This window comes from Dromiciops gliroides, chromosome 4 (assembly GCF_019393635.1).
Source record: "Dromiciops gliroides isolate mDroGli1 chromosome 4, mDroGli1.pri, whole genome shotgun sequence".
NCBI classification, from domain to species: Eukaryota; Metazoa; Chordata; class Mammalia; order Microbiotheria; family Microbiotheriidae; genus Dromiciops; species Dromiciops gliroides.
Genome location: NC_057864.1, coordinates 1,226,552 through 1,240,213, shown reverse-complemented (window position 1 = coordinate 1,240,213; position 13,662 = coordinate 1,226,552). Strand labels below are relative to the sequence as shown.

General features: G+C 45.6%; 1 protein-coding gene across 1 annotated transcript in view; it reads left to right on the top strand.

Moving 5' to 3' along the window:
- The window catches only part of ST6GALNAC5 (ST6 N-acetylgalactosaminide alpha-2,6-sialyltransferase 5), a 235,257-nt gene that overhangs the window by 204,634 nt on the left and 16,961 nt on the right, over positions 1–13,662 (top strand). Inside the window, exon 4 of the mRNA XM_043999504.1 lies at positions 8,703–8,810. Within this exon, the coding sequence (XP_043855439.1) occupies positions 8,703–8,810 (108 nt within the window). The remainder of the gene's footprint in view (positions 1–8,702; positions 8,811–13,662) is intronic.

The following is a 13,662-nucleotide window of genomic DNA, read 5'->3' as shown; positions in this document are numbered from 1 at the left end:
TATCCTGACTGGGGCTGCACAGCACTTGAATTCTTTCTTTTTGGCAGTTTGCAATATTTTCTCCTTGACCTGAGAGCTCTGGAATTTGGCTATAATATTCCTAGGACTTTTCTTTTTGGGATCTCTTTCTGAAGGTGATCAGTGGATTCTTTCAATTTCTATTTTAGCTTCTTCTTCTAGAATTTCAGGGCAATTTTCCCTGAGAATATCTTGGTTTGTTGTTGGTTTTTTTTTTACACGGGACAATGGGGGTTAAGTGACTTCCCCAGGGTCACACAGCTAGTAAGTGTCAAGTGTCTGAGGCCGGATTTGAACTCAGGTACTCCTGAATCCAGGGCCGGTGCTTTATCCACTGCGCCACCTAGCCACCCCCCCTAAGAATATCTTGGAAGATGGTGTCTAAGCTCTTTCCTTGATCATGGTTTTCAGGTAGACCAATAATTTTCAAATGATCTCTCCTGGACCTATTTTCCAGGTCAGCAGTTTTTCCCAGAAGATATTTCACATTGCCCTCTATTTTTTTTTATTCATTTGGATTTGCTTTATTGTGTCTTGGTTTCTCAAAAAGTCACTGGCTTCCATTTGTTGAATCCTAATTCTTAGGCAATTATTTTCATCAGAGAGCTTTTGTACCTCCTTTTCCATTTGACTTTTCAAGCTGTTGACTTTTTCTCATGTCTTTCCTGCATCACCCTCATTTCTCTTTCCATTTTTTCCTCTACCTCTCTAACTTTATCTTCAAAGTCCTTTTTGAGCATCTCTATGGCCTGAGACCAATTCGTATTTTTCTTGGAAACTTTAGATATAGGGGCCCTGATGTTGACATCTTCCTCTGAGGGTTCCCCTTGGTCTTCTTTGTTACTGAAGAAACTTTCTATGGTCCTCACCTTTCTCTGTTGGCTCATCTTGCCTTTCTTTTACTTGACTTTTAGCTCCTTAAAGTGGGGCACTGTTTCCAGGCTGCAGTATCCCAAGCTTAAGAAGTCCCAGGTTGGGGCAGCTAGGTGACACAGTGGATAGAGCACCAGCCCTGGATTCAGGAGGGCCTGAGTTCAAATCCAGTCTCAGACACTTATCACTTACTAGCTGTGTGACCCTAGGCAAGTCACTTAACCCCAACTGCCTCACCAAAACAACAACAACAACAACAAAGTCCCAGGTGGTACAATTTAAGGAGAATCAGGTTCTTCCCTCGCCTGGCCTGTTTCCTGGTCCTAGATGACCCCAGACCAACTTGCTAATCAACTAGCTTTGTGTTGTGGTTGTTGGCTCCGACGAGCCTGTGCCCCTCCCCCACCTGGGCCACTGCTACTTGAGCCTACCACCTGGTTCTCAGTAGGGGTGTAAAATCCAAGTTCTGCCTTAGCACCAGCATAGACCCCTGTATTCTCTCCTCTGCCCAGGGCTCAGCCCACTCACCAGACTGTGAGCTTAGTTCCAGATGACACTGGTGCTTCAGCTGATTCAGAGGCTCTGGGGGTCTCCTTCTCTGGTGAGGACTTCCTGAGACTGGATCTGTGTCAGGGTGACTGTGGGGTTGGGCCCGACTCCTGTATCAGCACAGCAGCTCCCTCCTTCTGACCTTCCAAGCCATTCTTGGTTAGAAGATGATTTCAGCACATTCTTCTGTGAGTTTTGCTGCTTGGGGCATTTTCCTTTGGCTAGTCTAGAGTTCCAGTCTGGTATGGTTCCTCCTCAAATCCTCTGCCACCAGCCTGCTTCAACCATGAACTCTGACTTATTTCATCTTAAAATACATTGTTTTCACAGTTCATTTACAGAAATAACAATAACTGGTATTTTCAGAGCATTTTGAAATCTGCAAGTTCCTCGACCTGCCCTTTCTCCTTTGAGCCTCACCATAACTCTCTGATGTAGAGACTGCAGGCACTATGATCTCCAGCTTACAGATGAAAACACTGAGGCTCACACAAGGCAAGAGACTTGCAGGAGATCAAACAGCTCATAAATGATGGAGGAAGGAGGTGATGCTGGGGACTTCCTGACTCCAGGTTCAGCAAACACTCCATCCCTAAAGCCAAAAAGGGATTTCACTTTAGAGTAACACATTCAGTTACTTTGGGACTGATTTGTAAAAATTAAAATGAATGGAGCTTGTGTTTATAGTGGAAACACCTATCTTTTGAAAGATAATGACAACCTGTTGAGTGGAAATAGACAATTGGCAAAGTGAATTTTCTGATCTTCATGAAGTCACAGAAATCCAAAGAACACACCAGTTTGAATGTAAATAAATGTTCCTTATCTTATTCATGTTTAATTGTGACCAATACGGACATAAAAATCACCTTGACCAGATGAGGTTGTTGTCTGTCCTTCAGTTCTCAGAGAGGACGGTGACATTTGGGTGATGTCATGACTTACGTTGAATTAGATTGAAGTGAGGCAGAGCTGTGCAAGGTCATCAACCTCACTCTCTGCTCCAGAGCCATCTGGGTCCAATGGCTATATAGATATGGTCATTGGACCAAGATGGATGACTGGAGATGGCCCCAGATGTTTTAAGGCAATTGGGATTAAGTGACTTGCCTAGGGTTACACAGCTAGTGAGTGTCTGCAGTGAGATTTGAATTCAGGTCCTCCCAAACATGCAAGTCTGGGAGAGCTGAGGTCTGTTGTGGACAGGTTGAGTCTGAGTGACCAATGGGATATCCTGGACCTATGCTTAGCAGGTGGTTGATGGTGTTGGGCTGCAGCTCTTCAGAGAGACTGGGCTTGGATGTGTAAAAATCAGAGCGTCGCCATCAGTGAGATGAGAATGGAAGCCATCAGAGCTGATGAGTTCCACTAGAAAGAGAATATAGATAAAGATGTGAAGGGTCAGGAGGAAATGTCTGGGGATGCCCATGGTTAGAAGGTGAAACATGGATGATCCAGTCAAGGAGACACTGAGAAGGAAATTTTAAATCCATAAGAAGATAACTGGTGGAACAAAGCATCATGAAAGCCAAGGGAAAAGAGAGGAGGGGATGTGCTGGGGGAGGGGTGTGCTGGGGGAAGGGAGGGTGCTTCAGGGAGGGGATGCTTGGGAACGAGAAGACAGGACAGTGTCCAAAAGGTGCCAACAGCATACAAAGCAAGAGAGTCAAGGCTGGCCAAAGATCAATATTGCACAATTCAGATACTGTTGGCAGCCTTAGAAAAACAAAAGTTTTCATTGAAATATGAGAGCAAAGACCAGATTGAAGGGGATAGAGAAGCCCATGGAAGTAGAAGAGCACAGCATAGCAGCTAGAGAACTGGATTAGAGTCAGGAAGACAGAGGCCCAGGTTCAAGTCCTGCTTTCAACATATCCTGGCTGTGACTTTGTTTTTTGTTGTTGAATTGTTTCACTTGTGTCTGACTCTCTGTTACCCCAGTTGGACTTTTCTTGGCAGAGATACTGGAGTGGTTACCAGCTGTTTGACCCTGGGCAGGTCATTTAAACTTAGTCTGCCTCAGTTTCCTCCTTTGTACAATGGGGATAATAATAGCATTTAGGTTGCAGAGCACTTGTGAGGATCCAATGAGAGAACAATGCTTTAGAGTGTGTAGCAAACCCTAGGGCCCTAGATAGAGCTATCCAGTATGAGTGATCACTATTCTGCTCCTTGGCCTGTTTGTAATTCAGATAGAGATGGGCCTGGGGCACATGACTCTTCTGCTTCTGGTCATTCCACAGACTGCTAAAATAGCTGCTTCTGGTAACTGCATCATGGTCTGGAGCTGAGCCTCTCGGAAAACCTACAGAACAGGATGATCTCTCCCCCTTCCCCCAGCCCCATCCCCAACCTCACCCCTGGGGGATTTCTCAGTGTTTAGAAAGTCTTCTGTTGGGTAGCTAGGTCATGAAGTGGATAAAGCACTGGCCCTGGAGTCAGGAGGATCTGAGTTCAAATCCAGCCTCAGACACTTGACACTAGCTGTGTGACCCTGGGCAAGTGACTTAACCCTCACTGTCTGGAAAAAAAAAAAGTTTTCTGTTCCACAGTAGCTTGGAGCCTAGGAATAGTGAAGGTCATGACATCTACTAAAAACTTTGCTCCTAAATTGTATGAATTATTTGTTGAATTCAAGAAGAGCAACAACATATTCATAACATTAAAAAATGGAAGGAAGCAACTTTCAGGGATGTCCTAAGGAAGGGAAGGCATTTGAGACAATAAAGGAGAGTCGAGTTGGCTGGACTGTGATTTAGAGGAATTTCTCACTATGTTAAATCAGAGGAGAAAATGCGCCCCCCATATCTGTGTAATGAAATGAGCCACTGATCACAGCCCAGTACTCTCTGATATTAAAAAGTAACTGTACTTGAAAATAACTTTCTAATTGGATAAGGGGACATTAGGAAAATACGATTGAGAACCAATATTAGAGTAATTAGATAAAAGCAGCACAAATGAAATAACTACAGGAAGAGCATCGCAGTGGAGATTAGAAAGGAGATTCTGGGAGAGCAGAAAAGCCCTTTAACTGTAATTTAGTGCACACTATAGAATTATCAGCTCTGTGTGTTACTTCATCATATAAAAGAATATTTGATAATTTCCCCTAATAAGCACATGACAGCTCTTCATATTCTTTCATTACAGATGATTAAGTGTTAAAAAAAAAACAGGAGAGATTCCTCTCTTTGAAAAGTGTTTAAACCTGACCAAGTCGGCGCTTTTGTGCCGAGTTTCTAGGGCGTCTTAGCCTGAAAGACTATGGAGCCAGACTGAGCCATGAGAAAGTCTCTCTGTGAAGGCTGATCGCCTGTCGATTGTGTACCTGGGGAACATCGAGCCCTGAAGCCCCGTTTTTTTCCCTTGCATTCAGGCCACCCCCTGGAAAAGGGAGGCGAGGAGCTAAGACCAGTGCGTTCCAAAAGGCCCCAGTCACTCTCAGCATCCTGAATCCATTTCCGGGCCACAGGAGTGAGCTGTCCCCCTCCATTAGCACAGCAGCTGCCCTGGCTTTTCAGCATCCCAGGCTAGAATCTCTGTCCAGCACTTCCACACAGCTGAGCAGGCAGAGCCAGGCTGCATCGCCCTCTCTTCCAAGAGGGTCCCTAGGCTTCTCACAAGCCTTCTTACCCACACTCTTTGGACCTTTCCAGTGGAAAAATTGACCTGGCTCTGGCATCTGGGCACCTGATTTCAAATGCCACCTCAGGGCTGGCTCCTGCCTCACTAAGGTCCTCATCTGTAGAATTAAGGGGCCAGAATAGATGACATTTAAGGTCCCTTTCAGCTCTACAACTATGAACCTAGGGACTAGATTATTTCTAAGACCCTTTGCAATTCTAGAACTATGCTCTATGACCTCCCATCCCCCATCCCCTGCCCATCCCCCTGACATGGGGCTTAAGATACTGGCTACAGTAGCTGGAGTCCACTCCAGCCAAGCTGATTATTAGATTTTCTGGGTCAATATATTTATACCTTGGCAATCTTCAAAGCTACAAATCAAGACTTGATGGTGATAGAGGAAAATATTAATAATCAAACTGAAAAGCATGTTGTGTACACTTGGGGGAGGGGCACAGAACTGGTTGTTAAATATTTACCAGCACACTCCTGTCTGGCTCCAAATCTGAGCAACGAGTCCATGACTGGAGGGAAAGAGGGAGGATCCTATTGTCACTTGGCTGTTTGTCAAGCTTGCCTAACACAGTGCCCAAGGTACTGGGCACTTGATCAATTCTTGTTCACTGATTTGTTGCTTGATGCCATGACCATTCAAAGGTTCCAAATCTAGCTCTGAGACTTGGGTTATCCTGCCCATGGGAGCAATCAGCCTCTGCATTAAGACTGACGGGTGATGGAGGAAACAGCTGAATTGATGGCATCCCTTGGCACCCTCAGACTCTGTATGTCTGGCTGCCAAGTTAAGAGCATGAGGACATTTTTAGTGGATTCATCTTCTTTTGCCTACACTGGGGAGTGGAGCAATTGTTCAAGTCAGATAATTTTGGGCATCAGGGGACCCTGATTGCTGGATCCCTGACCTATCTGAGGTTTGTGGCAAAACAAATAGTATAACATCCTTTCTCCTCCTTTCCCTATCTCCCATCCCTGCCAACTCCACTCCTTGTGAAATGAAAATAATATGAAGTCCCTTAAAAAGAAAATCCTCATCTACCAGGGAGGGGTACTATAATGCTTGAAGTTTTAAAAAAAAGCTGTCTTGTGAAATTACTTATTCTTCTCATACAACACTGCAACTGGGCAGTCAGACAGGCTGACCTTGGGGATAAGGGGTTTGAAACTGGCTAATGAAGCATGCCATAACTGTTCCAAAGCAGAAAGAAAAATGAAAGAGGTATCCACCAAGGAATGGAGATGAACACCCACAGCTGTGTCATGTGGAAGACTTTAGGAGTACTCATTTACAGCCGAGTTCTTCTTCCTGGGCTCAGCCTCAGATGAGATTAAGAAGCCTAGAGGACTGAGAAAGATGATGCAATTTCTGGTCTTTTCAAGAACAGAGTTGGGCCCTAAATTATTCGGGCAAATAGAATGAATAGTCCCCAGACACTGACAGGACAGAGGCTCTCTTACTACTGTGTCTGTTCCCCATCCTGGTGAGGGAGGACAGGTCGCATCAAAATGAGAGAGGTGCTGGAGGGATCATTAACAAGGACAGATTGCTTGGTTCATCTCATCTCAGGTAAGATTTCATCAGAGCATACTCACATACATGAAGATTCTTGCTTACTCGTAAACATTCCAGAATTTCTGACTTAGAAGAGGCTTCAGTGGCCACATATCCAGCCCATTCCCCAAAAAGTATGCAACGACAAGACCCCCAGTAAGTCATTATCCAGCCTCCAGTTATAGACTACCAATGAGGGGAAGCCCACCACCTCCCCAGACAGCCCTTTGCACTTGGACATCTCTCATGTTGGGGAGATTTTCCTGACATCCAACTCAAATGTGCCTCTTTGCCAATTCCCCACCCATGTTCTTTGCCAATTACCCTGGTTAGGTCCTTTGGGATCAAACAAAACCAGTCTAAGATTCTTGACCAGCTCATGGATCTTGAGCTGAAAGGCAGCTCGGAAGCCAACCAACCCAACTCCCTCATTTGCTAGTGAAGGAAAAGAGACCCAACAAGGGGAAGGGACTTTTTTGCTAAGGTCAAATAACCAGGTAGGGAGTGTCAGAGGTAATAGTTGAACCTGAGTCCTTTGACCCTTGAGTCAGTGTTCTTTCTACTGTACCTCACTGCCTCATCCACATAGCCTGGAGGTCTGTCTCTTCATGGCATCTTGGAATGGAATGGTTCAAGTTGTCCAAATGATCTGGCTAGTAGGATACCCCTCTCCCCTCCACCACTGACCTCCATGAAAGCTCTGATTGTTGGGGACTAGAGGTAACCTGTGTACTCACACACCATGCCAGAGGAGGATAGGTCCTTCCAGGCTGGGAGAGTCTCAGGGTTTAGAGCAGAAAGTGATGGATCAGTGTTTGTTCAGTTGAATTGAATTGAGTAAAGGCTAGTGTGGATTCTGTATGTCACCCAAAGTAAACTAGCTAAGTTTTAAAAACTTTATTGCCAGACAGTGGGCCACGAATGATAATGTTTGGGCCCCAACAACTCCTAAAGGCTTTGCATCATTTCTTATAGGTGACCAACATAAGTTTGGTATCAAGAGAGATCAATTCAATTCAAAACAGTACTTACTAGTCACCCACTCAGTGCCAGGCGCTGTCCTAGGTGCTGGTGAGACAAAGAATCAATGAAATAACCCTGACCCTCCTAGGGATTATTGGGGGAAAGGGGCAGTTATAACGTGTACGCAGAGACTTTGTTTCAAATTAAACCTCTGCTAGTTACTATTCATTTGACCTTAAACTCAGACTCAGCGTTCTCATTTACAAAATTAAAGAACTGAACTCGGGTCTCGAAGGTCCCTTTCAGCTCTAAACCTGGGATCCAAAGGTCACCTAAGTGAACACAAAGCATATGGAATATTGGTGGAGGGTAAGGTGGAAGACGTACTAGTAGTAGGGCCATAGGCCTCATCATCATCACCATCATAGTGGTTAGTAAATTGCTGGCATTTATACAAAACTTTAAGGGTCTCAACGAGCTTTGCAAATCTTCTCATATGATCCTCACAACAACCCTGTGAGGCCACTGCCGTTATTATGTTTATTTCACAGATGAATAAACTGAGGTTGAGTTAAGTTCAATGACTTGTCTAGGGTCACACAGCTAGGAATTGTCTAGGGCCAGATTTCAACTCCAGTCTTCCTGACTTCAGGCCCAATGCTCCATCCAATGCAATACTGTTTGGGGTTTGTTATTGTCGTTTTTAGTAGGAAATGAATCTTTTTAACAGTAATACTAAAACAAATTTTAAATTGCTTGGCCCTAGTTTCCTTCCTTGTCAAATGAGGAGGCCAGACTCAGGAAGCCCTTGAGTCCATTGGTTGTTACACAATATCTGGCTCAGAGACTGTGACTTTGCCCAAATCCCAGACACTGGCTTCCTAAAACAGTCTTTGGGGGAGGTATTGATGTTTCTCTAGATTTCCAATAAATGTTGATGGCATTGAGCATTTTTGTGGAATTGCATTGTCATGTGTGGCAGGTCCAATTCAGAGATTTCTGTTGGATCGAAGACCCAGTGACGGAGTTTGTATTGTCTCTCATCTATATATATTTAGTAAGGGTGTGCCAACCTGAAAGTTTAATTGTGTTTTCCTTTCAGGAAGATCTCCAACACTTGGCTCAGCACTGGCTGGTTCACAATGACAATCGCATTAGAACTCTGTGACCGAATAAATGTCTATGGCATGGTGCCCCCCGATTTCTGCAGGTAGGATTTATTCTGGGAACATTCCTCATTGGCAGTGCTGAATGGGGTAGGTTTGAGAAGTAAGGCGGGACAGGGAAAAGCAGGCTGGACTTAGAGTCCCAGGGCCAGTCCCCAGCTCTGCCAATCCTAACCATGGAGCCTCAGGAAATCCATCTCAATAAGCCAGGCTTCTATCTTGCCACCTGTCAAAGGAAGGGGTCAGAATAGAAGGCAGCAAAGGTCCTGTCTGTTTCTCAATCGACAATCCTAAATCTGATCCTGAAAATGTCTCATTCTGAACATGAACCCTGAAGCCTGTCTAACTGTCTTTTTGAAGCAATTAATTAACATGTCCCAAGGTCTGATTCTGAAGGTAACAAACAGCATTTAATTATGTGGTATAAAATATTGAAAGTTTTTGTTTGTACTGCCAGAGAATTAATCCATCTTGTGGCTCTCACTTCTCCCTTGAATATTTATCAGCAGAGAGTAAGGCAATAATTGGCATGATATTCATGTGAAGGGAGCATTAAGAAATAGTAGTTTTCTTCCCCTTTGAAAGGAATGTAGTGATTCTTTAATGAGTTAAAGAGGGCAATTCTTCTGACAGTTGGGACTGTTTTCTAAAATTAAACTGCTCCTCAGAGACTGGTTCCCTGCCTTGTCTCATCTATGCCATCTCTCTTGTGTCTGCAAGTCTGGAGCTGAATGCATGGGCTGCCCTAATTTGGGCTTATTCTCTGTGCTTGTGTTAAAAGGTCTTAGGAGCATCTCCTTAGGTCCTCCACCTTATTTAGTTGGCCTAGGTCCGGGAAGAGTTGGACTCCCTCTCAAAGTGCAGGGCCTGATTTATCAGCACTCTCTGAGAAGGTTAGCCAGGATTAATCAGGGGTTCTTCATGGGCATGGACCTCTTTCTTTAAAATAGTTTATAACTACATTTCAATATAGTTTCTTTTGTAATCCTAGAGATACTAATAAGCCTATTTATTTATGGGCTTTAAAACATGCTCATACATGAGGTGTTTTGTACATCACCTTGGCAGGAATTGTCAGACACACATAGAGAGTGACACCAACCTGGGTCTGAGGGTCTTGTGAGTGGACTCCCCGTCAGCCTGAGCAGACCCTCCAAGGACCTGGCCAGTAGGCCTCCTCAGCTGTCCCAGAGTCAGGGGAGAGGGCATGAGGACTAGAAAGGGCAAGGCTGAGTGACCAGAGCCCCCTTCCTCCTAAGGATGCTGAGAGGGTCACACATCAGCTTCCAGGGAGGATGGAAGGAAAGAAGAGCCATTTCGAGCATGTGGCATTGATGCCACTTGGAGGCCTTGGTCTGGGGGCCGAGGCTCATTGGAGACATGAATCGGTCCCATGTTACTTTTCCATTTAGAATTGGCCTCAGGCGGGTCTTTGGCTGCCCATCCATTTAACGGCAGCCCGCACAGAACAATACCGCATGGCTACCTATTAGCTCTTGAAGTGCTCTGGTGCCCCTGTATATTCCCCAATCTGTCATCTGAATCCAAAGAATTATCCACACTGGACTGGGCTCTTCGAGTGTAACAGGAGCCTTCATGGTCCCTTCTTCTGAGACACATTAACCATTTCAGGCCCTGAGGGACCAGGGGTCTCTTCAACGGATCCCAGTGGCCTCAAAGGGGTTAGCAATTCACTCCCTTCTTGACCGAAGGATTGGTCTCCACAGAATTTATTTTGCCCTAAGTCAGTGTCTGAACCATAGTCTTTCTGCAGGAGGGGTGAAGCTCATCCTCCTCACCCCCATCCCCAGGGCTGACCTCTCCTTTCTGAAGAGACAGCCCCACACTCCACAGAGAAGCAGAGAGGCCTGATGAGGCCAGCAGTTACCAGGGAGCTTGTCACTGGTGTATGGGGGTGAGGAACATATACTGTATCCAAGCAAAGGACTCTGCTGCTGATAGATACACATCAGACAGATTGGAATGAGGCTGAGTGAGAAGATAAAAATGGTTCTGACTTAAATTCATCTGCATGCCAAGTTAGAGGGGATCTTTCCATTATTTAACCCTAGATCAGAGAGCTGCCCCTAACAGAGGACTTCCATGTGGAGGCGACTAGGTCAGTTGGTCAGTCAATAAACTTTGTTAAATGCCTACTACATGCTTGACATGTACTAAACTAAGTGATGCAGTGGATAGTGCCAGCCTGGAGCCAGGGAGAAGAAACTTCCTAGTTGTGTTACCTGGGATGAGTGATTTGAATGCTGCCTGACTCAGTTTCCCCATATGTAAATGGGGATTATAATAGCACCTGCCTCCAAGGATTAAATAAGATCACATGTGGAAAGCTTTGGCAAACCTTGGAGTGTTGTATTGTTATTACTATGACCAATATTTGCCCAGATGCTGGAGTCAAAACAAAAGATTTAATCAGAGCCTGGGTGCATTCTCACCAGTTTTCAGGAGCTGAGTGGTGGCTGTAGAGATTTGCCAGCCTCTCCTTATGGGCAGAGATTCTAGCCCCGGTTGGCCCAAGGAGACACACTCAGATCACAGGTAGGACATGGAGATGGAAGGTAACCTAGAGGTCCATGGGGATCAGCAGGCTGTGAGCTCCTGTGAGCCAAGAGTGAGTTCTGGAAGTCTGTGCCAGCTTGGGCTGAGTGAGGAGGGACCATAGCCCTTGCCATCCTCTGCTGGGTAAGACTATATTTAACTGCCGTGTTTGGTGTCAGATGAAGTGGAGAGGGTTTGGAAGAAGACACCAAGATGGTGAAGGGCTGGAGACCAGGTCACGTCACAACAGCAACAATGATGAAAATAACCCCAGTGGTCACATACCAGAGCTGACCTTCTGCTACTCACTAGGATCCTAGGGTCAAGGATTCAGAAACCACTGCTCCCAGCCTTCATCTTACCAAGGAGGAAACTGAGGGAAGGTGAATTACTTGCCCAGGTCATGGAGGTAATAAGCCTCAGGTGGGGTCTGGACCAAGGCACTCTGACTGCAGATCCAGCACTTCACTCCCTGGTCTCTAGAAAGTCCTTTCCCCAGTGCCATGAACCCATGCACAGAAATCCACAAACGAGGAGAGGCAAATAGCACCAGAGACAGCACCAAGACATATTACTTTGCAGAAGGGAGGCCCCTAAATCATGCCCTGTCTCTTCTGGGAATCAAACCCTTTCTCTTCAGATGGAATATAAATTGCTGTGAACAATCTACTCTCGCTGCCTTCGGAAGGGAGGCATGGAAGGGTTATTTCCAGTCTCAGTTTCCATTGTAAATTGTTTGCAATAATAATGGGCTGCACATTAAATTTCTGCCTAATAAACTGATTTCCGGTCATCCTAGGTCCATTAACAAGTTTACAACTCTCTGTTCCCCATCGTTTCTGGAGTATTAATTAGTGGAGTAATGGTTCAGAGTGATCACCACCATGGAACTAAATTAATATCTCATCCATAATGTGAAGGACATCTCAAAGGTACCATGAATATCAGAGAGTTGATTCTGCTCGAATTATTAGCCAGAGAGCATTCATAAAGCTTCCAGGACAACAGGGAAGTGTTTTTCCTTGGCTTCCATCCATGGTGCAGAATAAAAGGAAAGTGCGGGACGGGGGCTGAATGCTAATGCCGGTTGCAGTGCTTCCATTCACTTTGGTCAGGCCACTTGTAAGCGTGGGCAGAGAAGGGGCCGGGCCAGACACCGTAGACCTGCGGGGCTTCTGTTCTGCTGGAGGAAGGGGAGTCCAACGCATTCACACATAACCAGTGAATAAGCAGTTGTTAAGTACTTATCACTGACAGTCATCTGTGGTGCCCTCGATAGAGCTGGCCTGTGCCACCCCCTCACACCTCATGGCTAGATGATCTTGGGCAAGTTACAGAGAAGATGCTGACCTGCATTGGTGGAGGGAACTTCCTTGGCTGGGAGTTCCTGGTTGGAACACAATCACAGATCTGGTGCCAGTACCCCTCCCTGGCCCACTGTGCCACAGATGGATGAGCAAGAGCATAGTGTTGGGAACAGGAGAGCCAGTGCCCTGCAGCAAGGGTGTGGTCAAGGCATCCGAGAGGATACAGCCTTGGACTAAGCCAAGGATGCCAAGAGGCAGAGGTGGAAGTAGCGGAAGGCCCAGGGATGCTCTGCAGAGGCCTGGCAGTGGGAGATGGAGTAAGATAGATGGGGGAGAGTGATGTATAGCAGCCAGAAAAAAGGAGACTGAAGCTGGGGCTGGGCTTCCCTTTGATTTAACCCTTTTTATTTATTTATCTGCTCGATCTTTTTCTTTGTTTTAAATTTGGATTTATGATGTCATTGGCTCAGGCAACTCCTGGTGTGGAACCCCCCCCCCAGATAGCGATCAGCCACTCTTTGGCAACTTCCTGCTTTGGAGAGTTGTCCAGGTCATTGAGAGGCTGAGCAACCTTCCCATGACGCCAAAGGCCAAATGGGGCAGGAGTGGGACGTGAACCCAGGTCTTCTGGTTCTAAGGCCAGCCCTCTGACTCTTGGCTTGCTTGGATATGTGATCTGTGCTCTGCCTTTCCAGACCTCCTTAAAGCTGGAGTGCTTAACCTCTTTGGGGCCATGAATGTCTTGGTCAGCCAGTGAGGCCTATGGACTCCTCAGAAGCATGTCTGAATGCACAAAATAAAATATGTAGGGTTAAAAAGGAAACAGGATGTAATAAAATATGGCTAGAAACATTTTTCTTTAAGTTCATGGACACCAGGTTAAAAACCTCTGCCATTGTGTTTAACTGTGAGATAGATGCACATATGTGTGTACATATGTATGCACATATATACACACATATGTATGTGTGTCTATTTGCATATATGCAGATATTTATAAAGTTTATGACCACATCACCAACTTTGAATTGTC